Here is a 25,568-nt window from a genome sequence, read left to right on the forward strand (position 1 = left end):
ACTCAATTAGGTCTAGAAAGATTATCATGGGAGGAGGATGGCCACTAGTAGAGTACTGACAACTTTTCAAGGTTTCATGTACTTTTGCAAAGAATTATTTAAAGTAGAATTTTACTATTTTCTGTTTCAAACATTATTTCCCTGTGCTATTTTGTATTTTCTGAATTTGTATTTTCACCAAAGAGAATGATTCACAGCTTATTTCTCTTCATTATTAATCACCATTTTTAATGTTTTATTTTGCTTTCTAAATTGTCACCTTCGGCCCTTTTTTCTCCATTTCTTCTGCTTTATTTCAGTTTTCATTTCTGTATTTTTGTATTCTTTTGAGTTGAATATTGAATCCACTATTTCCATTTTATATATAAAGGATTTTAATGTAATAAATGTTTCTCAGAACACTGCTTCAAATGTATCCCAGGGGTTTTGATGTTTCATTATTATTATTTTCTAGAAGTTTGTATTTTCATTTTACTGTTACTTTCAGCAACACTTACAATACTGCAGTTTATCTTCATCTTGTTTAAGTCCTGCTCTTTTTGGTTATTTGGTTATATCCACCCATCGTCTGCGATTTGGAGGGATTTCAATTATATTTCATCTTGTTAATCTGTTTGAATTTCACAGAAGGAGTTTTGAAGTGATGACTCAAGACTGCTACTATGATCATGGATATGGAAGATCTTCCAGGAAGAAAAGCAGTGAGAATTATAGATACTTTTACGAGACCAAAGGCTACTGTCACAAAATGTACTAACAATTATAGAATCTGGGTGCCTTTACAGGGAGGTTCTTTGTTTGAACCAGCTTTTGCAAAGATAGTTTTATAACCCAGAATCATTTCTTTTTATGCATCTGGAGGAGAAGATGGAATTTTCCCTTCATCCTGTGATTTTTTTTATTTCCTTTGCCGGCAGGTTGAAGAGCCTACATCTTCAAGAACAAGCACAAGAATCACATTTAGCAATGAGAAGCTAAAACATTTACAACACGGAAAGTGAAGAATAGAACAATTTTAACAAATGAAACCTGGAGTTCCATATATATACACACACACACACACACACACACACACACACACATATACATATATATTTATATAAAACAATTATATACATATATGTATATGTGTATATATACATATACATGTGTGTGTGTATATATATATATATATATATATATAAAACATATAATGCTCCAATTATATTTCCAAAACCATAGCTTTGGAAGGGAAATATAAAGTCAGGAAGAAATTGATGACCACTTAGACCTTTAAATGAGTAAGATCTGCAATTAACCACTGAGTATTATCAAGGCCAAATTTTCTTCACAGTCTTTAAATACATGTGCTCTGTGTAAAGTTATGAATTTAAATGTACAAAAATAAAATAATATTACTAAAAGGGGGAGAAGGAGAGAAGATAAAACTGGTACAGATTTACTTCATATAAATCTTTTTATATAAAACTTCATCTAGGTTGGAAAAGATGTGATTTTCTATGAAGTTAACAAAATGTAATGGGAGAATGTTTTCCTACTGTGCAGCTCTTGTTGAGGGGCCAAATCTGAGAGCAACAGCTCCACACTCTATAAACAAACAAACAACAGGCCTAAAAAGAGTTTGCTAAGAGGTGGGTCACCAAATATCACCTGAGACGTCTAAAGCATTCTCTACCTGCAGAGATTAAGGCTTGGGATGGAGGAAGTTGGTAGGGCTTTTCTTAAAGAGTTTTGTCAAGGTCTTGTGCATTTTCCTTTCCTCCTCAAAAGAATCCCCACTCTCCACTCTCAGCAGAGACAGTTGACAAAAGGGAACTAAATCAATTGAAGAACTTTTGCTAAACTTGACCTATGCTTCCCATGACTGGGGTGTGACCTATGTTTATTCTCCCCTGTTTTACCTAAAGAAGAGGTAGGCTAATGGTTAGAGCTCTCTGCAGTAACAAAGAAAACAAAGAGGGCTATATGTGAGGAATAGTCTGCACATCCAGAATTTCTTGGGGGCCAAAAAGCCAGCTTTCCTGTAGGCTTAGGAACCATAGTAGGCTAGAACTATCTTTGAAAGACTTTGCCCAAGACTATAGAAAGAGGCTGTGTAAAGTGCTCTATCAAAGTAAGAGCTGAGAGGGACAGAGAATGATTAGTTGAACACCTTGTCTGAACATGTGTGTGAAGAATGTAACTGGGGAGGCCTCCCACTAACCCAGCCTAACTCTCATCTTTCCCTAATATCAAAACTCTGGCATCAGTGAGTAGAAAACATTGGCATCGTATGAAAAACAAAACATATTATACCTTGTTCCCCAGTATTTGTCCAGTCCCATCTGGTAAGGAGAGAAGCTTTAAATTGAGATTAGATTAGACTTGTTAATGTTCCAAACTTTTACCACAAATTAGAAACAGTTTAGTCTAGTGATAGGTAAAGAAACATGACCAAATGCCTTAAAATAGATCTCCTTTGGAAGCATTCTTTGTTTGCAGTTCTTTTAACATGTTATTATTATTTAAATGAATTCAACTAAATATTGAAGATATAAAAGCACCTGGTTAACAGTGGTCTTCAAAATTGGTTTCACATTAGAATTATCTAATAACTTTTAAAAACCACTGATTCTTGTCCTACCCGAGATTCTGATTTTCTAAAGCTTACCAGATGATTCTACTGTGCAGCCAAAGTAAGGAATGACTCTAAAAATAGTCTGCCAAAAAGTATACATATACCTCCCTACATTACCCTCAAATATCAAGAGAAATTAATGAAAAGGTGGAATTTTTCATGGAAAAGATCTACATGTTTGTTTTCTCTCTGGGCACTCTCCTAGAGAACTGATTAAATAGTTTGTATTCATTTCATTAAAGACATATAAATAAGTAAGTGCCAAGACAGGGTGGGATATAATATAAACACTCAAAATATACAGGTGTGGAAAGAAATACATTTGTAAAAATTAATTTTCTAACATACAAGATTTCTAACAAAGAGGTTTCTAACATACAGGATTCTTTGGAAAGCATGTATCGTAAAGTGGTATTTTAAAGTTTATCTTGCTATACAAGTTGGAAATAGGAATGTTTAAGGATAAATAAAGAAACATGGCCGAATGTCCAAAAACAGAACTTCATTAACGGTGTTCTTTCCTGAAAGTGACCTTAATTTTTCCCGATCATTTGAATAAATTCACCTAATCATTGAGAATATGATAGTACCTGGTGAAAATTGATAAAACACACACATACTCCAAAATACAATTTATTTATTTATTTATTTTACCGTTCCAGACCTGACATTACATCATTAAATGATTCTTTTACTTCTTTTCTTCCCTTTTTACTTCCATAGAGCTAAGATGATTGCAATGTAATAATCTATGCTAGATCATAAATATATGAAAATATGTTCTGTGAGTTCACAGGACAGAGGCATCACAATACCTGACTTCAAATTATACTACAGAGCTATAGTAACCATGTGGCATAGGCAGTATCTAGCAGAAAGTGAGTGGTATGGGCAAAGAGAATAACGTATCCATGGGGTTTAAGTCAGAAATACAGAGATGAATGCAACTAGCCTTCCCTTTGAGTCTGGCAGATCACATGACCAGCTGAAGAGGGTCAAGGAAACTGAAGAGGTGGGTATTGATACACTCAGGGACTAAGCCTGGGAAGGTAGTATTTTGGGGTGGCAGAGTGTGCCAGACCTGTGGAGGATTGGCTCCCCTGTCCTAATTCTTGGAAAGCACCTGAGATCCATACTCCCAGCAGGAACTGGTATCTGCTAGGCCCTTGGGGTATGTTGATCAAATCTCCCCACAACAGTTACCAACCAACAAAATCCCTAGGGTCTGATTAAATCTAAACCTCACCCCCAGAACCCAAAACGTCCCTCCCAGAACTCTGTAGAAGTCTCATCCTGGAGTGCATTGATCTGGTCTGTGCAGACAAAACTCCAATCAATAATACTTCCCATTCCATCCTACCTTATACTGGTGAGAACAGAAGCTGAAAGCTATTTCAACCAACTTCACACTTAGGCCACTCCTACTGGCAACTCAGTGAGCAACACAAAAAGAGGAAGGATTTAACAAGCCCTTGGTGTGTGTGCTCTCTTCCTCTCTCCATCTTTCAACATATCCCAGAAGAAATGGAAAGAACAGTCAGGTAGAGGCAGTGACCATTTGTCAATGTTGACAGTTTTGACTACTTCAGTAAAAACAATTCTTTCATTTTTCATTATGTGTGTGTCTGTATGTCTGTGTGTGTGTGTGTGTGTGTGTGTGTGTGTGTGTGTGTGTGTGTTTTCTTGCTGTGCTGATCAGTTTGTGGACATATTTCTTTCTCATTTTGTTAAAAATTTGTTAACTATTGATAAATAGTTATTTTTTGTTGTGTTGTCTTTTGATAGTTTTTTGTTCATTTTGTTTTGTTTGATTCTCATTTTTCTCTCTCCTTCTCCCATTTAACAGCCAAATTCTCTTGTTCATTTTCTCTCACTTTATTTTTTTCTCCTCCTTTTTATCCATCACTTGCTGCATCTCTTCTGCATTCTCCTCACATTTCAAACATCCTAAATTTTCTTTTACTTTCCTGTCACATTTTTTTCTTTTAAGGAACTGTATTTTTACAATCTCTTAGAATATTTGGTTTATATAATTATTGCCCCCACCATTCATGTTGTTGGAATTATTAGTACTGTGGATGGTATACTTGACACCTGCTGTTTACTTTGATACCAGACGTAGTTCATGGCTATTTATTGTTTTTGCTGTTGGCAATTTCCTGTTTTTGTGGTAATTAGTGTTGCAGATGTCATAATAGGCAAGAGGCATTTATTTTGATGCTGTATATTGTTGGCTTTGGTTTTTGCTATTATGTTTCCCCATTTCTGTGAGATGCTGGGAATCTATGGGGACACTGTGAGTTCCCTGGACAGAGGCATCCCAATACCTGACTTCAAATTACACTACAGAGCTATAGTAATTAAAATGTTACTTTTTTTTATGCATGGTACTGGCATAAAAACAGACACAGACTAATGGTAATGAAAAGATACACATCTACAGTCATCTGGTCCTTGACAAAAGTGCCAAAAACATACACTGGAGAAAAGATAGCTTTTTAAACAAATGGTGCTATGAACACTGGTTATCTATATGTAGAAGAGTAAGACTAGATCCTTATCTCTCACCTGCACAAAAATCAACTCAAAATGAATCAAAGACCGAGGAATCATACCAGAAACTAAGCAACTCTAGAAGAAAACAGAGGGTCAATATCCAACATGCAGGCACAGGGAATGACTTTCTCAGTCAGACCACTAAAGTTCAGAAAATAATGCCAAGAGTTAATAAATAGGATAGCATCAAATTAAACAGTTTCTGTACAGCAAAGGAAACAATTAGGAAAGTGAAGAGAGAATGTACAGAATGGGAGAAAATCTTTGCTAGCTACTCTTGTGATACAGGATTAATACCTAGGGGGGAAATATATATATATATATATATATATATATATATATAAATGTAACACCCAAAAGAAAAAATCCAATTAATAAATGGACAAATGAATTAAACAGACATATCTCTAAAGAAGAAATACAAGTGACCAATAAATAAATAAATAAATAAATGTTCAACAACATTAGTTATTAGGGAAATACAAACTAAAATGACACTGAGATTTCATCTTACACCAGTCACAATGGCAGTCATCAAAAATACAAAGAACAATAAGTGTTGGAGAGGATGTTGAGAAAAAGAACACTTTTCCATTACTGGTGTAGTTGTAAAGTACAACCATTTGGAAATCAGTAAGGAGGTTTCACAAAAAGTAGAAAGGAACCACCATATGAACCAGCTATAACACTCCTTGGTACTTATCCTGAAGAATTAAAGTCAGCATACTATAGCAATACATGCATACCCCTGTTTATAGCATCACAAATCACAATAGCCAAACTATAGAACCAGGCTAGATGTCCATCAATGGATTAATGGATAAAGAAAATGTGGCATACATACAAAGGAGTTTTAGTCAACCATAAAGAACAATGAAATCATGTCATTTGCAGGAGATGTGCATATACTACATATATATTTTTTAATTTTTTTGTAGTTGTAGATGGGCAGAATGCCTTTATTTTATTTGTTTATTTGTATGAGGTGCTGAGGATCAAATCCTGTGCCTCACAGATGCTAGACAAGTGCTCTGCCACTGAGCCTCAGCCCCAGCCCATGCATATACTATATTGACAACTGAATGTTGGCCATATCTCTGTAAGAAACTAGGGACACACACTGTATTCATTCCCTTACATGTTTACATTGTATATACATGTCATTGGTATTAAGATGCTAATTTAGTAGAAAGACTAAGTAAAAGTAATCTTGAACAAAGTCTTGATTTCTAAGTGGTCTTTGAATGAAAACCAACCTCTATGAGGCCTGACTTAGGTTACTGGCCCATATTCTAGGAATTGGAAAAGTACAAAATGACTAGAGTAGATGGTGTAGAAAAGGGAGTGCAAAGTGAAGAAGTAAGCAAGGGTGAGCTCATGACTACATTTGCACCTTTTAGTCAGCATGTTCATTTTGGAAGTGGTGGGAAAACCATGAAGTAATTTAGAAAAATGTCCTGGGACGATATTTGGATTTCAAAATAATCAATAATGGCAGGGTTAGATGCAATTAGAAAGAAAAAAAAAAGGCTTATCTAATGACACAGGTGAGCGATGATGACCTGAATGTCTGGTGGTTGAAACAGAAGCATAGGAATAGATGGTAGACATACCGAGTCATTAGTGTGGGAAAGGAAGGGGAAAGGAAAGGAAGGCTTTCGGAGGAACTCCAGGTCTTCTGGCTGGACAACAAAATGAATAATGGCTGAATTCTTTAAGATAACATAGAGCACCAGAGAGAAGCAGGTTTCAGTGAGATAAAGTTTGGAGGATATTGTATTTAAGGGGCCATAAAATATGGCCAATAAGCAACATAGACAAGAATGGATATGTGTTTAAAAACAGAAAACTCAAAGAATGAAGTTACCTGTGACTATGAAATATCAAGGATAAAAACAAGGTGATGGAGATAAGGAAACACAACCTTAAAGCATGTGATTCAGGAAAGCAGTGGGAAAGCATGGTAAGCTATAACTGAAGCAATGTATGATGCAAAATTTTAATTAAGAAAATGAAGGCTATTATAAACTCCATTGCCACCATCAGCAAATCTGTTTTCTACAAATATTTCTCATGAAATGGGAGTACTCATTTGGTGTATGTCTGGGCTGGGGGGGTGGCTGGTTGAAAAGGAATGTGGTATTTTAAGCTATAGAGACTCATGGAAAATTTAATCATTTAATAAAAGATGGCAACTGGACACTAAGAATTGTCCTGGACAACTGAGAATTTGATGAAACAAATGAGCCTGCTCCTGATATACAAGGGACATGGTTCACCTCAGACATCTGGCACAGCCACAGGTAATGTGATGTAAGCATTTCTTTCTCTGCAAAGAAAATGCATCCAAATAAAGTATGAAAAAACTGTCTCAACACAGTAGACATGTAATTACTGTGAGTTCAAACTAAATGTGTTAATCTGGAAAAAGCTGTACTGGCAGATTTCTTTTTCCTTCATTAAGCAATGACTTAGGGTAGAACAATATACTGCTCACAGCAGCTGTCTCATTCTTGAAATCACAATCAAAGTTTAAAAACACTGTCTATAATGGAAAGGTATGTGCCCTAGACCAGGTTACCATAAACACATCCAGTAAGCATACCTGTCATGCTTCCTATTCTTTGCTGCACAATTTATTTTTAAAAAATTTATAGAAAAACCTATGATTTCACTGCAGCTAATGTGTTTGTACATATGAACTGACATTAGGTACAGCAATGAGGCTGCACACCACACCTAACACATGCACATTTCTTGTTTGTACTTCAAACACAGAGACCCATGTATAAAACACACACACACACAAAAAAACACAGATAACTGAACAACGTTTCTTTAAAAGTGCTGGAATCCATTAATTGGTAGTATTCTCTAAGAGTTTACAAAAAAATTAAGATGGATACATTATAAATGTAAATTTAGGAGCCTGGAATTGGATGCTGGGTTGGATCCTCAGCACCACATATAAGTAAATAAACAAAATAGGGCTTTGTGTCCATCTACAACAACAACAACAACAACAACAAAAATCTTTTACATATAAATTTAGGACAACCAAGTAAAAACATCTGAAATCCACTTTGAGATTAAAACAATGTAACTCATATATTACTGTCCTCTTATATTCCAGATTTTGAACTCATCAGTAGCTTCAGTTTTTGTTTTGTAACATAGTATAAGCTTCTAAATTCCCCCAAAATGTCAACTCACATAAAAGTCGTTACTAACAATTGTGCAGAAGATTAAGGGTTCCTAAATGCTTTTATCAACTTGAAGTACAATGTTGTGCCTAAAGTAAGAACAATACACTCAGTCATTTTAAACACCATCCTCTCCTTTTTATTTTATTTCCCCACAAGAAAATTGTAGATAAAATAAGATTGGTTCAATTTCATGCAAAGAAACAGCAGAGGCACTCCTAGAAATTCTGCCACCTAGTGCTCAAGCCCTCTCTACTTTAAAAAGTACTGGACTACAGCCACCATGCAATTCTTCATAAGTTGAAATTATAATTAGATAAAGAGGACAAGGTCATCTTATGTTTGATAATTAGTACTTCCATAAAAGTCATCCCAGGAATTCATTTGATTTACAAATTTAATTCCTCTTACTAATAAAATGGCAACCACACAAGCCTCTGCAGGGCCCAGATGCACAGAGGGCCTGGTCCACCCCTTTCTGGGCAGGGCAGACACTCGCCAGAGCCTAACCTCTGGTGCAGGGCTGCCCCCTCTGATCAGCAGACTACCAAAGGAGCCAAGATCCATCCCAGAAGGCCCACATCAGCCCACATGGGATCCAGGATATCAGTAGGCAGGGTTCACCCCTCCCCAAACAGGGCAGACACTGCCAGAGCCTAGGCTTTGAGGCAGGACTGCCCCTTCCTACCAGCAGACTACTGTAGGAGGTCAAGCCCAACAGCCCAGATGCCTCTGCAGGGCCCAGGCACACAGCATGCCTGGCCCAGCCCTTTCCCGGTGGGGCAGACACTTGCCAGAGCCTAGCCTCTGGTGCAGGACCACCCCTTCTGACCAGCAGACTACCATGGGAGGTCAACTCCAGTGGCCCAGATCTACCCACTCCAACTTATGCAGGTCCCAGATCCAGGATGCAGCAGCATCCACTGAGGGACACCAGCAGGGTCTGGAAGCCCAACATCAAGGTGAGCTACAGACAATTTGTAGGGATACTACACGAATATAGGGAAGAAACGGTAATATCTCAGATCCACACTGCAAGAAAGGAAAACACATATAGACATCATGAAAAAACAAGTGAGAAAAATGTCCCAAACAAACCAGGACACTATAATAACAGAACCCATGGATAGTGGAGAAGGAGTTCAGAAGGTTCATCATTAAATTGATCTGTGAATTAAAGAATGACCTAAAAGAGCAAATATAAGCAAAAATTGATCACTCCAACAATGAGATAAAAGAGCAAATACAGGTAGCAAAAGATTACTTCAAGGGAGATAAAAAAAAAAAACCAGTCAGAAATCCTTGAAATGAAGGATTTAATGAATACAATAAATCAAAAAATCAACAGAAGGCATAACCAATAGACTAGATCACTTGGAAGAAAGAATGTCAGATAACGAAGACAAAGTTTACAATCTGGAAAATAAAACTGATCACACAGTGAAGAAATTATAAATATCAAATAAAATTACACACAGGAAAGAATTAGAAAATTATCAAACTTTCTCAAATAGTAAAATTTTTCCTTGATCTATATTGTTACTATTAAACAAAAGAATATTTTGCATGAGTTTGAAATTTCTATCCTGTGCTTTGTGTTCGATGCCTTCCCTGAACTGGTAAGAAATGAGGTGTTTTTTTTTTTTTTTTTTTTTTTTTTTAAACTTCACAGTGGGCTATCGAATGCACAGAAAAATTAAACAAAACAAGGTACCCAGTTGTGGCCACCTCCAAACACAGTATTGAAACTGCTGGTCTATTGACCACCAGTTTTCAGTATATGAAACATTTTGGGGGTTGCAACTATATGTTTTTAACCTATCCTAGTAGTACCTCAACAAAATTTTGACTGAATGTATGAATAAAGTTGAACATAAAATTTAGATATTTTTAATTAACGATAAATCTGAATGGAGATTTGGAGACACAAAATATGTGCTCAAATCTTATCTTAGGAGAAACAAACACTTCTGTAATTCCAGTGGCTCAGGAGGCTGAGGCAAGGGGGTCACAAGTTCAAGGCCAACCTCAGCAACTTAGTGAGGCCCTAATCAACCTAGTGAGACCCTGTCTCAAAATTTAACAAACAAAATAAAAGTGAAAATAGGTCTGGGAATGTGGCTCAGAGGTAAAAGCCCCTCTGAGTTCAATCTCTTCTACCACACACACACACACACACACACACAAAAAAAAATCACAAATTACATGATTTTGAATTCCACCTCAGTGCAGTTTCCCATCTGGAAAAAAAAGGGCAAACACCTATGTATTTCATAGTAGCTGTAAAGGAAAAATAAAGTAATAAATATGAAAGTCCTTTGTATATATTAAAAAAAAATGATATTTGAGTTGGGTGTGGTGGCCCATGCCTTTAATCCCAGTGGCTTGGGAGGCTGAGGCAGAAGAATTGCGAGTTCAAAGCTAGACACAGCAAAAGCAAGGCACTAAGCAACTCAGTGAGACCCTGTCTCTAAATAAAACATAAAAAGTAGGGCTAGAGAAGTGGCTCAGTGGCCCAGTGCCCCTGAGTTCAATACACATACCAAAAAAAAAAATAAATAAAAGATATCTGCTGTTATTATACTACATTATATACATGTAGAAATACATGCATGAAATTTACAAAATCTAAAATCTTTTAAGATGCAACATGACAACTTATATTTAAAATATTTCCCCAAATTAAATGAAACTTAACATTTCTCTTTAGCCTACAAATACATTCAACCAAAAATGTATATATATCTTTCTTCAAGCTTTTTCTCTTCTCAAGCAAATATTGTCAAAGAATGGACACCTATGCCTCTTCTTCCTCAATGCACCAACATCTGACCTGGCCACCACTGCCTGCAGAACAGCTTCAATACAGCCAAGCCATTAATTTTTCTTCTCAGCTTTTGCTTTATTTTACCCCTGAAGATTTCTTTTTGAGCACCTCTCATAACTATGTTGGCTTCTTCAAAACAGCAAAACTCTATTTATTTCTATAATTATTTTTTGTAACTGGTTCAGCTTCTTGTTCGTCAAATGCAGGTGTTCTCTGAGGTTCTATACTTGTACCTCTATATTGCTCACCCTATTTTTTTCTTAGATGATCAACTTGCTCCAACAGACTCAGGCATCATCTTGGCATAGCCAACTTCTAAATCCATGTGTTTTCTCAAGGTACCTTCAAAATATTTCCATCTGCATGGTCTTTTTTCTGTTTGAAGTGAAACTCACTACCTTTCTCCCTTCTCCAAAACCTCCTCCCTTCCTTCATTACCACTCATGGTAGTTGGTGGAACAAAAATTCTAGAGTCATCAGTGACTTCTCCACTCTTGCACCTTTCTCATTTCCGTGATCTATTCACATAATCTATTGATTCCATCTCTGAAGTGTCTCTCTAATGCATCTACTCTCTTTTCCATTTTAATGTCTACTCTCTTCATTGGGGCTTAGTTATTTCTTTTTTGAAATATTTTCACTGCCTCTTATCTAATCTCTCTGGTTTAGGTCTCTCAAAATTTGAATCCGTCCTGTGAATGGATGACAAGGAAATCAAAACACTCCTCTATTTTTGATGCTTTCACACTATCTGGAAAATAAAGTCCAAACTCTTTGACATGGCATTTGGGATCCTGCTAATCTATTTGCAACCTGTTTTTCCACTCCTAACACTGGCCACTCTGTTCTCTCTCTAGAACATGTTATAAACTTTCACAATTTCATGCCCTGGATCATGGTGTTCCCTCTACTTCTTATGGTTGTTCTTCATTTTGGGTCTATGTATATGTCATTTTCTCTATAACATTGTCTGTGATTGCCTTCTTTCTACTGTTATTAAAAGTACATTTCAGTTTCAAAAAGTGTTCATCTCTTCTACTGCAGTAGACCCAAAGGGAAAAGTCTTACTCATCTTGATTCACTTTGGATAGCACAATATCTGACAAAGACAGTATCTACTAAGTACTAAACTGAGCAGACCTATTCCTCATTTCAATAGGCTATACCAAAGAATCATTTTCATCTGTAAAACATCATACTTATACTGATTATTTTGTCAGATTCATTATAATGTCTTTCTTTCTTGAACTGAGGATTGAACCCAGAGGTGATTTAACTATATCCCCAGCCTTTTTATTTTTCATTTTGAGACAGGATCTCACTGAGTTGCTAAGGGCTTCACTTAGTTGCTGAGGCCGAACCTGAACTTGTGCTCCTCCTGTCTCAGCCTCCCAAGTCACTGCAGTTAGCAATAAAGTTCAGTGAAAATCATTTGGCTTTGGTAATAAAAGAGAAAATGTACCCTAAAGATGAATTATCCATTGTAATCCTCTTGGTTTTACATAAATCAAATAGTAGTTTTTCTCTTGCATTCAGTTTGGAAGGACACAGGAAGTTATTCAAAAATCCAGTCAAATGTCTGTAAAATACAAAGAAACATAATATAAGACCTTTTCTAGCACTATTAGAATACCAAGGTAGGAATTATAATGCCTATCAATTTTTTACATATTAAAAACCTAAAGATATTGTAAAGTCTAAACATAGTATTACTTCAACGAAAAGTAACCTTAGAGAAATTGCATATATGCTAAAGGGGCAGTGTTAAATCAATGTCATGAAATATTTTTGTATAACTCTGAAAAAAAATCTAATAAATACTATTTTAATGAAATTACCTTCAACCTTGCTCTATCACTGTGTATGATATAGTTTGTCAGCAAACTATATCCTGTGGGCAAAATGTGGCTCTTCGCCTGTTTTTTGTTTTAAAAAAAAAGTTTAACTGGCACACAGACACACTTCTGTTCTGTCAGAGTCTGCTTTTGCTCCACATTGGCAAAGGTGAGTAATTTAGATAGAGACTGAATATCACACAAAACATAAAATATTTATTATCTAGCCCTTTAAAGAAAAATCTGGTCAACTCTACTATAGATAGCAGTTGGAAATCTAGCTGAAAATTAATTCAATTTGTATATTGTGGATTTCTTTTTATTCTAGAATTTAGAATCTTTATGCAAAGATACCATTTCAACAAATTTTTTTAAAAAGCATTAAGATGATATGATAGGAATGTATAGATATCAAGTACATAGTAAACACAAAGAACTTACATACAGGATTTTTTTAAAAACTAAATCAGGTAATTGTAGTACTTTTATTATAAACCTGCTCGATTATTCACTAGGAAAAGGAATGGCTCATTTTTATAATAGAATATGTTACTACTACGGTCTCATTAAAAATATATTCTTTTTATAGGAATAAAAGGGTAAAATTATGTATACTTAATTATTTTTTTAAATAAGGGGAGAAAAAGGTTGACAGAGGAAGAAGAAGAGAGGAAAAGAAAGAAGGAAAAAGAGAGGGAGTCAGAGAAAGAGGCAAGAGAGACTGGAAAGGGAAGCGAGAACCCAGTACCTCATTCTCTAATTGATATGAAGCCAATCTGTGTGCCAAAATTAAGGCCATCTCGGACATGGGAGAAAAATTTGTCAGGATGGCAAGATGTACAAAGGTTGAGATCCTGGTTCAGGTCGTGAATATTCTGTGGAAGAATTCCTCCTTGTTCTAGAAGAATCCTTAGGATAAAGATTTTTTGAAAGAGAGCAAGCATTTATTTTACCAAATGCCCAAGAAATATGAAAATAGTATGTAAAACAATGTAAAAGAGTTCTATAAAAAATCTGGCAGGAATAATGCAAATTGTTACTTATGTACACAACAAGGACTAGCTAAGAAATGATAGATTTTTATCACCTAAATTTATAAATGAACTGTATGAACTTCTATACTGTCCTGAAGACATAATCTGGTTACATAAATTTATAATCAAAATCAAGGGCTTACTTAAGAAGAAATTTTTCAAACTACAAGAGTATTTTTAACCAAGATTTATTTGGTTTAGAAAGAGTGTGCTTTTTAGTGATCTAACCATCTAGTCTCCTTTCCTCTTAATTAGCCCTATTTTTCACTGAAAACGTGTTTCCCTATAAAACTTTATTTTTTTTTTTATTGATTATTTATCGCATTACATAGTTCATGATATATCATCTTTCATACATTAGACTCAAATTGTGCTTTGAACTCCCATTTTCACCCCAAATACAGATTGCAGAATCACATCTGTTACATATTCGCATTTTTACATAATGCCATATTAGTGACTGTTGTATTCTGCTACCTTTCCTATCCCCTACTATCCCCCCTCCCCTCCCCTCCCCTCCCATCTTCCCTCTCTACCTCCCCTGCTGTTGTTCAATTCTCTCCCTTTTTTTTTTCCCTCCCCCTTGCCCCTCATAACCTCTTATAATTTTATGTATCCTTGAAGGTCTCCTACCATTTCCATATGCTTTCCCTTCTCTCTCCGTTTCTCTCCCCCCATTCGTCTTTGTTTACTGTAGTCTTTTCCTCATGCTCTTTCTTCCTGTTCTGTTCTTAGTTTTTCTCTTTATATCAAAGCAGACATTTGGCATTTGTTTTTTAGGGCTTGGCTAGCTTCGCTTAGCATAATCTGCTCTAATGCCATCCATTTCCCCGCAAATTCTATGATTTTGTCATTTCTTAGTGCTGCATAATACTCCATTGTGTATAGATGCCACATTTTTTTTATCCATTCATCAATTGAAGGGCATCTAGGTTGGTTCCACAGTCTAGCTATTGTGAATTGTGCCGCTATAATCATTGATGCAGCCGTATCCCTATAGTGCGCTCTTTTAAGGTCCTCAGGGAATAGTCCGAGAAGTGCGATAGCTGGGTCAAATGGTGGTTCCATTCCCAGCTTTCCCAGGAATCTCCATACTGCTTTCCAAATTGGCCTCACCATTTTGCAGTCCCACCAGCAGTGTACAAGTGTACCCTTTTCCCCACATCCCCGCCAACACTTGTTGTTGTTTGACTTCATAATGGCTGCCAATCTTACTGGAGTGAGATGGTATCTTAGGGTGGTTTTGATTTGCATTTCTCTGATTGCTAGAGATGGTGAGCATTTTTTCATGTACTTGTTGATTGATTGTATGTCCTCCTCTGAGAAGTGTCTGTTGAGGTCCTTGGCCCATTTGTTAATTGGGTTATTTGTTATCTTATATGATATGAAATATGAATGAAAATTAGTGATATTATTTGACAAGTCAAATCAAGAATTAATTCCAATTCTTTACACTTAGGTATTAAGTGAGTAAGGTTTTACTGACTAGAATAAAAACACAATTCAAATCATCTATCAATTTCCTTTGTAGAAATAACAAATATTTTTCAAAAGACATTAAAAGCAAAAATTTTAAAATTCAACATGCATGAGACCACAAAAAAATGAAAAGTGGCTGTGTATTTATATTACCTGATATTGTTTCGAAAACATATATCCTTCTAATTAATTAGAAAATATGAACAATTTTAAAATATTAGCTTTCTAAATGTTTTTATATTCTAGAGAGTTTACCTGAGGAATAACTGTAATATCAAATAAATGCCAGTATTTTTATATGAAGTAGAAATTTAATCTTTTTCAAGGCCAGCTGTTTCTTCCTTCATTTTCAAATCAATGAGAGACACCAGATAAGAAATTTAATGTCATTTGAACAGGTTGAGAATAGATTTTATATTTAAAATGAGTTTTTGTGTAGTGTAGTGTGTTGTGTAGTGTATACTGCAGTGTATATCTGCCACCTGTCTTCTTGGAGTTAGCAGTTGTTCTCTAAAATAATTTTCATTTCAGAAGCAATAAACAATAATCAAACTTGCAGTTCCACAGTGAAATCAACATACCTGGTGGCTTTATGGATGTCAATATGGGGTCTGGGTGAGTTAAAAAGTCGTACGCATTCAGGATGAAGATTATGAAATGCGTTTGCTGATTCCCTGGGAAGAGTAAAACAGCAAGGTCCTACTGAAGGTCCCAGTACAACAATAATGTCTTCTAAGCTACAGCCATATTCTGCTATCATAGCATTCACTGTAGCCATAGCAACTCCTAATAAAGTACCTTTCCAGCCTGGTAAACAGGAAGAAAAAGAGATAAGGAAGATTACAGCATAAAATTTCAACTCAATTTGTGTCTAAGTTAAAAATGAATAGATTCAGTTTCTGATTCACATAATTATTACACACAGTACTTTTTCCAAAGTGAGATGTACTATTACAAAATACATGACACAGAAAAGCTATTTAATGAGAGTCACTGTCCTCTTCCTTTAAAATTTTCTATAGGCTTCATTTATACCATCTTAGTCTTCTCTCTTTACAAAATATTAATTGCGGTAAGAAACATATAAAATGTACCATTTTAAGTGTACAATTCAGTAGTATTAAGTATATTTACCATGTTGTATAACCAAACTCCAGCAGAACTTTCTCATTCTGCAAATCTGAATCTCTATATCCATTAAATAACTAATTTCTCCCTTCACTCAGTCCCTGGTGTCACAATTCTTCTTTGTTTCTACAAATTTTATTACTCTAGATACTCCTATAATTGAAATCGCATAGTTTTTATCTTTTGGGGAGTGGCTTATTTTATTTAGCATAACGATCTCAAGGCTCATTCATGATTTAGTATATGTCAGAATTTCCTACCTTTTTAAGGCTAATAATATTCTATTGTGGTATACCACAATTTGTTCATTCATTCACCTGTCATTGGATGTTTCATTTGCTTTCACATCTTAAGTATTATGAATAATGCTGCTATAAACATGGGACGGAATATTAATATTGTATTATTATGAATAATTATTCATGAATTATGAATTAATGAATTCATAATTATTATGAATAATGCTGCTATAAACATGGGGCGGGATACTAATATTAATATTGTAGATTCTGCTTTCAATTCTTTTAAATGTATATTCAGAAATATAGTTGATAAATCATATGGCAATTTTATTTTGAAATTTTGAGGAACTGCCATACTGTTTTCAGAGGTGTGAGTCATTTAACATTGTTCCTTTTTTTTTTTTCCTGAGATTGTTGTAACTATCTGGAGCCCTCTGAGATTCCAATGAAATTTCGAGATGGATTTATTTAGGAAAAAGTGCCTTTGGCATTTTGTAATTAATCTGTAGACCACTTTAGGTAATACTGACATCAATAATAAGTCCTCCAATCCATGAACATGGGATTTCTTACATTTGTTTGTTTCTTCTTTCATTTCTTTCAGCAATATTTTGTAGTTTTCATTTCTACCTCACTTTCTATATGTAAAACAAGTCTATTTCAATTAACCTTCCCTTTTACAAACTTCCCTTTCTCTTTGTTGGATCCTGTGGAATTCTAAGATTAAACCATTCTCCTGCTCTCATCTACTTCTGGAAGACAAAAACTATACAATGTTGCTTTTTTCCTTTATTCCCTATATTGGGAGTAAGATTCAGCTGATTTAGCTGGACAGTAAGGAGCCCCCTTACTCCTTCCTTTCAACACTCCATATGTATATGTTTCTAAAACTAAGCACTCAGGTGAAGAGACCAATCTTTCCAGATAAAGGAAGGAGATGATGAAAGCAAGAAATATTTAGATGATAAACTTCTCCTGGGAACCCACTAGATATGTGGTTTATGGAAAGAACAGAATGAAATATCAGATTCTAGGTAAGTAAGTGGATTATCAGTGGCCAAAATAGGAAACCAATGTGGTAGAGAAGGCATTAGGAAAAACATATTGCATTTTTAACATGATGATTTTCAGCTACCTCTGAAATTACAGGCAGTGATTTCAGAAGAAAGCAACTATGAAAAAGCATTCTGAGCTAAAAAGAGATATTGTCAAGACTTTTATATGTATAAGAGCATCTCTCTGCCTTGGAGGCCTTCCTTAATTATTCACACACATATAATATATTCATCCCCTCTCTATTTGTTTCTTTCCTGAAGGACATGCAAATGCAAATATATACATCTGGCTGAAGAATTTTTATTAAATTAATCATATAGAAGAATTTTATACTTTCTCTGATATCTGATAAAATAATTTCAAGGTTAAAAATTATAATGTGAAAGTTCACTTTTATAACTTCATTTTGACTGCTTCATCTGAGACACCTTAAAACTAAACATTTCAAAACATTATTATTAAATAATATTTCCTTTTTAAAACCAAGAACTGAGATTCAAAACTTAAACAACTTTTGACAATGTCATATGATAAATGTTACTTCTCAACCAATTCCATTAATCTAGTTAGGTCAAAAGAAAAACATGTCACTTTCTTCTTTATAGTCTAAATATCAAAGTAGTCACAGATTTACAACTAATAGGGAATTCAAAACATCATTTCTCATTCCACATAGAACCATAACCACAGGAAAATCTAAATATTATTTCAATACCTTCACACACAAAAAATTCTGTAACCTTAGTATAGCATCTGAAAGTACATCTGTGCTCTTCAGCAACAGTTATGGTTAAATACATATAGCTTTTTAAACTAAAAGCAGTTTTCCAAACGTGTCTTGTTCTTTTTAACTCCCTACTTTTACATCTGTTGCTACATCTGCGTGAATTACTTTCTACACCTGCCTGACATTCCTACTCCCTGGTGCCTGGATATCAAGGGTTCCAAACAGAGGCAGCACCATGTCCCTAGGCAGTGCTTAGACAAGCATGGAGGGTTGCTGTTTGATTATTGCAATGACTGGGGGTACTAATGGGATTAAGAATTGCAAGGGCCAAAGATACTTTCAAGGGCACAGTAGGATTATTTTACCCCTTAATGTTAATAATACCCTTGCTTGCAAACACTGACACTAAAGGATCCTTAGGAATCTACCTAGGGACCATCTCCTTTGGGAATTCTACTCTGATTCATATCATTTGACTTATATATTCCCTTTATCTGCTCCTATAATAAGAGTATGCTGCCCTACCCCTATCACAAAGTAATATAATTAACTGTCACACCCACTAGAAAAATTTATTTCCCAGTACTAAAAATTTAGGAAAAATCCTAAATGCTTAATTAAGTATACTTACCAGAGTGAGCAACCCCACATGCTTTTTTGACAGGATCTGCGAAAACTATAGGTATGCAGTCAGCACCAGGAGCTGCTATTGTGACTCCTCTCTGATTCGAAGTTATTCCATCAAAAGATTCAGGCTCCTTCCTTCCCATAATCCAGACTTCATTGGCATGATCAGTCTAATACCAAAGATACATTATAAAAAGTTTTTGAAAATTGGGTTTCTCATATCATAAGCTTTTCTGTAAGTACTTATTTGAGTGCAAAATTACATAATGAGCATAAATTACTAGAATTCAATAAATCTATCATTTCAATACAAAATACTAAATGCAATATCTCTGTATATTTTATTCAAAGGAAACTAGGTCTTAACACTTAAGAGTTTAATAAAATTCATCATGAAGACCTTATACTTGAAATGGGTACTAGTCTTCCAAAAAGTAGAAATTTAACATTTTAATGAGGAATTTAATTAACTATCAAATTAATATTGCATTTATTTTTCCTAGACTCAAATAAAGCTAGAATTTTGTAAGGAACAAGACATTATTCCTTAATTATGATGCTAGTTTTTAGAAAATAATGGCTTTTCTTTCCTACTCTTCAGGAACCTTTCTTCTACATCAAAAAGGACAGTGTTACTATACTAAGAATTAACCATACTTTTAGAATTGAAGAGCTCCAGTGGGTTACCAATGGTAACCTACCAATGGTAACCCACTGAATAAAAAAAGTAATCCATATGTGTGTGTGTGTGTGTGTGTGTGTGTGTGTGTATACAATGAGATTTATATAAATATGAGATTTATGTAAATATATATTTATGAGATTTATATATCTCATAAAATTGATCTTTAGGCTATGATATATAAATCTAAGAAAACAACTCCTAAAATTTTAGATAAAACACCAAAAGCAAAAGTGAAATACCTTAATTAAAATTCATTTAGTTACTGGTGTGGTCTAAAAATATGGTTCAAAATACAAAACAAAATTTTACCTTTATTTGATAAAATTTTTCCACATTAAATCCTGCAGTATTTGCCAACCTATGTAGATTTTCTTGAACAACCACCTTAGGATCTCTTCGTTTGGAACTACTGAAGAGATTCAAGGAACTAAGAGTTGGTATATAAGATATCCCACCTGTTCTTGTAGTAAATCCATGTATGAAAATATCTGTTGAAGACAAGTAATGAAGATTAAAAAGATTCTCCCAAAAGACTACAAAGCATTACAAAAGCCAGTCTCTCCAGCAGACCTCCCTGATCATTTCAACCAGCTCTTATTTATCTGGCTTCTAATTTTGACAGCACTTTGTACCTCCATATGTTCTTATTACCTACTGCTGTTTACCTTCCATATGGGATTACTGCTCTTCAAAGGGTATCTTCTGTCTCAGACCTGTCTTTTTCATACCAACAGCACACAGCTCACAGTAAATACTGTCTAACCAAGAAGGAAGATTGACTATTTTAAATTTCACCCTTCTGGGAAAGTATTAATGAGTTGATGTTTCAGAACTTCTAAATAAAAGATTTCCAGTGTTATAAATCACATTATAAGGAAGGGCTGGGAAATTTGCTTAAAGCTAAATTTGTTTAGAACAAATTTGTTTATTTAGTATGGCTTTGAAGGTGTTTTCTCTTTTCACCCCTGACTCACAAGGCCATCCATAACACACATTGCAAATGATGCTAATGACCAGTAAGTGAACAAAAGAAAGGGTGGGGAGAGGTGAGCAACCTCTGAAGACAGACTGGATTTTTCACATATACAGAAAAACAACAGAGAATACTGAATATACCTGGGATCGAAGGAGATTCGATAATACTTAATTCTCCTTTCAGTGCTGGCAGACTTCTCAAATATGTTTCTATTTCACTCTGGATTTCTTCTAGTTCATGAGCTGTGATTGTGTTTATCTCAGTGGACTGTTTCAAAAGGCCATCCCTCAAAGTCACCTGTAAATCTTCAAACTCAAAATTGTAAACCTCAGTGAAGAGACGATCAATAAAAGCCTTCATTAAGGTTTTTCTGTGTGCAGGTACAATTACCTTAATGCTGCTCAGATTTTTTTCATCTATTTTTTGTTTAATGGTATACAAAGAGGCAGCCATGCTGGGATTTCTAACAATCTCAAATTCTCTCATAAGAGTTAACAATCCATTGCTTGTTTCCAGTTCACAATCATCATGTTCACCATCCCTTTCACAGCTCATTTTACTGCAATCCATTATGCAAAGAAATTTGGCCTTGGCAGCAAGGTGGTATTGGATGGCATTCAATGTCTTCAATAATGTCTCATAGAAGTTTTCCTGACAGGTTAACTTCAAACCAAAGAGATCAATCAAAACTGCTTCTGCCATCCTTCAATAATACACAAAGTTTTTCAAAGAAGACTTCTATGCCAAACGAATTACCTGAAAAAAAGAAAAACTGGCACAAGTCAGAATACAAAATGATATCAGTTTTCTTACACTTACAAGAGAAATTTGTGGTGAATTAAAAACAAGAAGAATTAATTGTCTTGACCTCAAAAAGTAATCAAAATGGGTTGTGGCTCAGTGGAAGAGTGCTTGCCACTACAACACCACATAAAAAATAAAACAATACATTCATTATGTCCATCTACAACTATATATTTTAAAAAGTAACAAATTGTACCTATACCCCTTCCAGAAAAAAAACAGACCACTATTAATCATAAGAGAAACATGACAAAGTCATCTTTTATTCTTTCTGTGAACATGTGGGTACATCTTTCCAGAACAATAATTCTTTTTCAGTAGAAAATTACTTGTTGCCTTAGAAAGTCCTGTTTTTTAATTACAGGGTGTCAATCTACGTGCTCTACCATTGGTTCTGCATAACTGTTAAATTGGGTCACATCCCCCCATATGAAACCTAGAGAGGCCTTAAGTTTAAGAGTTTAACCTGAAAATCGAAGTTTTGTGGGATGGAAGCTGAGGGACTAAGGGACTTCCCTTCAGCGTGTGCCTTCTGGGCAAGGATCACGGAAGCGGCCGCCACTTGGATCCCAGGCGCTTCCTACCCACCTGGTTATTCTGGTTGGCGCCCAGCTCCTCACCTTCACGCGGGGTTAAAGGTCCCTCCCGGTGACGCTTTGGGTGACCCCTTTGCCCCGACCCTGTTCTTCCGCCGCCCCTCGTCCTCTCCGCTCCCGCCGAATTTCATTTCCACAGCTGTGAGAGGGTGGCCACCCGCCTTTGCTGGACACCACGGATTCCCGCGCGGCACGTCTGTCACCGCGGAGTCCCTGTCCACTGTGTGCCGCTGGGCTCCGGAGCGCGGGTGGCAGCTCCGCACCCACCCGGCTGCTCCACCGACCGCTCCCCGCCCACTTAGGGCTTTGGGACCTGCGGACAGACTGGCAGCAGCGCGGTTCCTCTTCTCGAGCCTCACCCTGGGCTGTCGGCCTGTCCGCAGGCAGCTCGGCCACGACCCGCAGCCTCCCTCCCGAGCCCCGAGTCCACCCGAAACCCGGAAGCCGCCAGCCCCACGCACCTACGTCCCTCACCGCGGCCGCGCGGCCCCGACAGCCTCCACTCCGGCTCCGGGTGGAAACCGGACTGCGGGGGCTCGGGGCCGGGGGTTACCGGGACGAGTCCGCGACGAGGTCCCGCCGCCGCTCAGCAGTTCCGGGTCAAGTCCGCCGCTGAGGTCGCAGGCGCAGGAGCCGCAGCCACGGAGGACCCTCAGGCGGGGCCCGAGGGGGTCAGGCCGGACCCAGAGAGGGGGCGGCGGGAGCGGGGGCGCCGAGGAGTGGTCGCCAGGAGGGAATGGCGGGTCCTGTGAGGGCCGGGGCGGCGGGAATGGCGGCCGTCGGGCCGCGAGCGCGCGGGAGGCAGGAGTCCGGGCTGCGGGCCAGTCCTCTGAGCGGGCTGGAAGTCCCCGCAGCTGGCGCTTCCCGACGACCCGCTGAGCCAGCAGTGGGCGGGGACACTTGGTCTAAGGAGTCCAGGCCGGTTTCCTTCACGTTAGCTCTTAGCGACTTGACCCCTCCAGGTTCAAGGAATGGGCCTCTAGGGGGCGATTGGTTAGTGTAGTTCTTGTTTGCCTTTTGGTGATTCTGCCTTTCTTGAGAACAAGCCAGTCCTCATGACAGCTCCCTCACTTTTATTGACTACACAAGGGTCGCTTATGCCCCTACCCCTTTTTTGCCCTTCTTTAAAAACAGGTGCCTCTAATTGGCAGAAGGCACTGATTCTTAGAATCGTGTTAAAGATACAATTAAGCATGTGTTACATTTCCTCCAAGAATATGATTTAACAAATATTGAACAGGTAAGGATGGAAGGCATGTGCTTTGTTAAAGGAGGAAAACTTCTGCCAATTACAGTCATTTCCTTTCACTTTCTGGTACTAAATTCATCTGTCATCCCATTACTCTACTTAACCCAATGGTTTTCAGTCCTGGCTACACATCAGAATTAAAGTGGAACTTTAAAATAATAATAATAATAATAATAATAATAATAATGCAGGAAACCCTACCCATACATTGAATCAAAATCTTCTAGAGTCAGTCCTGGCATGTTTTGTTTTTCTTTCTTGTTTTATTATTTACAGTTGATTTAGATGCATAATTTGTTTTCAAAAAATAACAGCCTTCTTCCCAAGCCATTCAGATAAAGGCTTTTTTTTTTTTTTTTTTTTTTTTGGATAGGCCACATGACTTCATCTTTTCTTTACATTTGCTGTTTGTTCTACTTAGGACATCCTTCTTTTTGTATGCCTGTTTAACTAATTACTCCTTATTCAGTCTTCAAGCCTAAACATAGCCTTCCTTGAATTCCCATCCAAGATGCAGAATTGTTTCTTTAGCATTTTGTTCACATACCAGAAACCTTCTTTTGATATAGTCCAGACCTCTATCCAAACAATAAATTGAAAAAGTTGGTTAAACATTGAGTTGTATACTTTATAGGGATGAACTTTGTTATGTAAATTATATCTAAGCAAAGCTTTTTTAAAATAGAAAAGAGCAGTTAAGCCAGAAAATCATGAAAAAGTGTAAAATTATAAACTTTTATTTTTTACCTAAAACAGCTGTCTGCTCATTTGCCAATCTATTCAGAAAGCCCAGGGTCTTTTCTTTGCACATGGTCTACTTATTGGAGTTCTGTATTTTATTTCCTGCATAAATCATTTAGCTAACTCACTAGTAAGATTTCCTGAGATTTTGTTCCTTTAAGAGGAGAATAAAGGCACTTGTGAATTAATCTGAGTGCAATTTTAATCTTTATAATCTTTAATAGTTATCTCACACAGCTTTATTGGATCTTTCCAAAATATTAAGCATAGTTTTTAAAGAAATGAGGAACTTTATTTCCATGCTATTACATTTATGTATATAATATGTTATAAAAGCACAATATCAAATACAAGTGGCCTAAACAGATTGGGAACAAACACAAGTAACTCATAGGACCCCACATCTGGTAGTGCAGAAACAGGCAGCCTCATTGGAGAGTACTTTGCTAGCCATGAGCATTTAGCATGATATGGGAATTAGCCACTGCTTACTGTAGATAGTGAGTAGGTTTCCTGGGTAGGTTGCTACAGATTGTTTCTCAGAGTTCTGATTCTTTTTTTAATGGTCTGACCATTGTATGTTTACATATTCATTCTTACACCTTCCATTGAATTTAGGGCCCACACAAAATCCCTTAACAAAACCACATCTGCAAAGATTCCTTCTTTTTTCCCCACTTAGGGTCACATTCATGGGTTTTGAGCATTAAGACATGGATGGATGTATCTTGGGAGCAACCATTCAACCCACCAAAATCTATTCTTGGTTTAGAAATGATGCCTGCTTGTTTAGAAAAATAAGACAGAAAGAAACAAAAACCTTGTCCCTTAGTGTCATAAATAGACAGGCAGGTAGATTATGACTAGATTTTGCCAAAGACCTATTATTTCTATCACAAAGGCAGGGACATTTTGCAACGGTTGCCTGGGCATTCCTTAAAGCTTGAATTGGAGTTTCAGACCAACCCTTTGGTCTACACTCCCAAATGAGATGTTTTAGAAGGCACTAACAAAACATGTCTATATATTCAGAGAAACTCCACCTTTGGTAGAAAGCTTGAAGCAATGTGGATAACATGAATATTGCCTGCATTATCTTAGAAAGTTAAGGAACAAAACAAACTTATCTAATTCTTTTTGTTTTCAATATCCTGAAATTTTCACTTCAGTGCCTGGTTAGAAAATG

General features: G+C 36.4%; 1 protein-coding gene across 3 annotated transcripts; it reads right to left on the reverse strand.

The window, feature by feature from the left end:
* Positions 1–1,216: 1,216 nt before the first annotated feature.
* On the reverse strand, positions 1,217–23,366 carry LOC308646541 (purine nucleoside phosphorylase LACC1-like). Of its 3 annotated transcripts, none has more exons than XM_081289617.1 (7): positions 22,854–23,366; positions 21,133–21,748; positions 20,326–20,504; positions 19,336–19,501; positions 16,133–16,358; positions 12,666–12,782; positions 1,217–2,340 (listed from the first exon to the last, which is right to left on the reverse strand). In XM_081289617.1, exons 2-7 carry the CDS (start codon positions 21,692–21,694, stop codon positions 2,232–2,234), a joined length of 1,359 nt encoding a protein of 452 aa, XP_081145743.1. In that variant the 5' UTR covers positions 21,695–21,748; positions 22,854–23,366; the 3' UTR covers positions 1,217–2,231. The 3 variants fall into 3 exon arrangements, 2 of the variants coding, with proteins under 2 accessions (XP_081145743.1, XP_081145744.1); XM_081289618.1 differs by lacking the exon at positions 1,217–2,340 and adding an exon at positions 13,787–13,947 and having other exon boundaries at positions 12,647–12,782; positions 22,854–23,363; XR_014021419.1 differs by lacking the exon at positions 1,217–2,340 and adding an exon at positions 13,787–13,936 and having other exon boundaries at positions 22,854–23,365.
* Between the last annotated feature and the right edge of the window lie 2,202 nt (positions 23,367–25,568).

Source organism: Spermophilus citellus, assembly GCF_964194105.1.
Source record: "Spermophilus citellus genome assembly, chromosome: 1".
Lineage (NCBI taxonomy): Eukaryota > Metazoa > Chordata > Mammalia > Rodentia > Sciuridae > Spermophilus > Spermophilus citellus.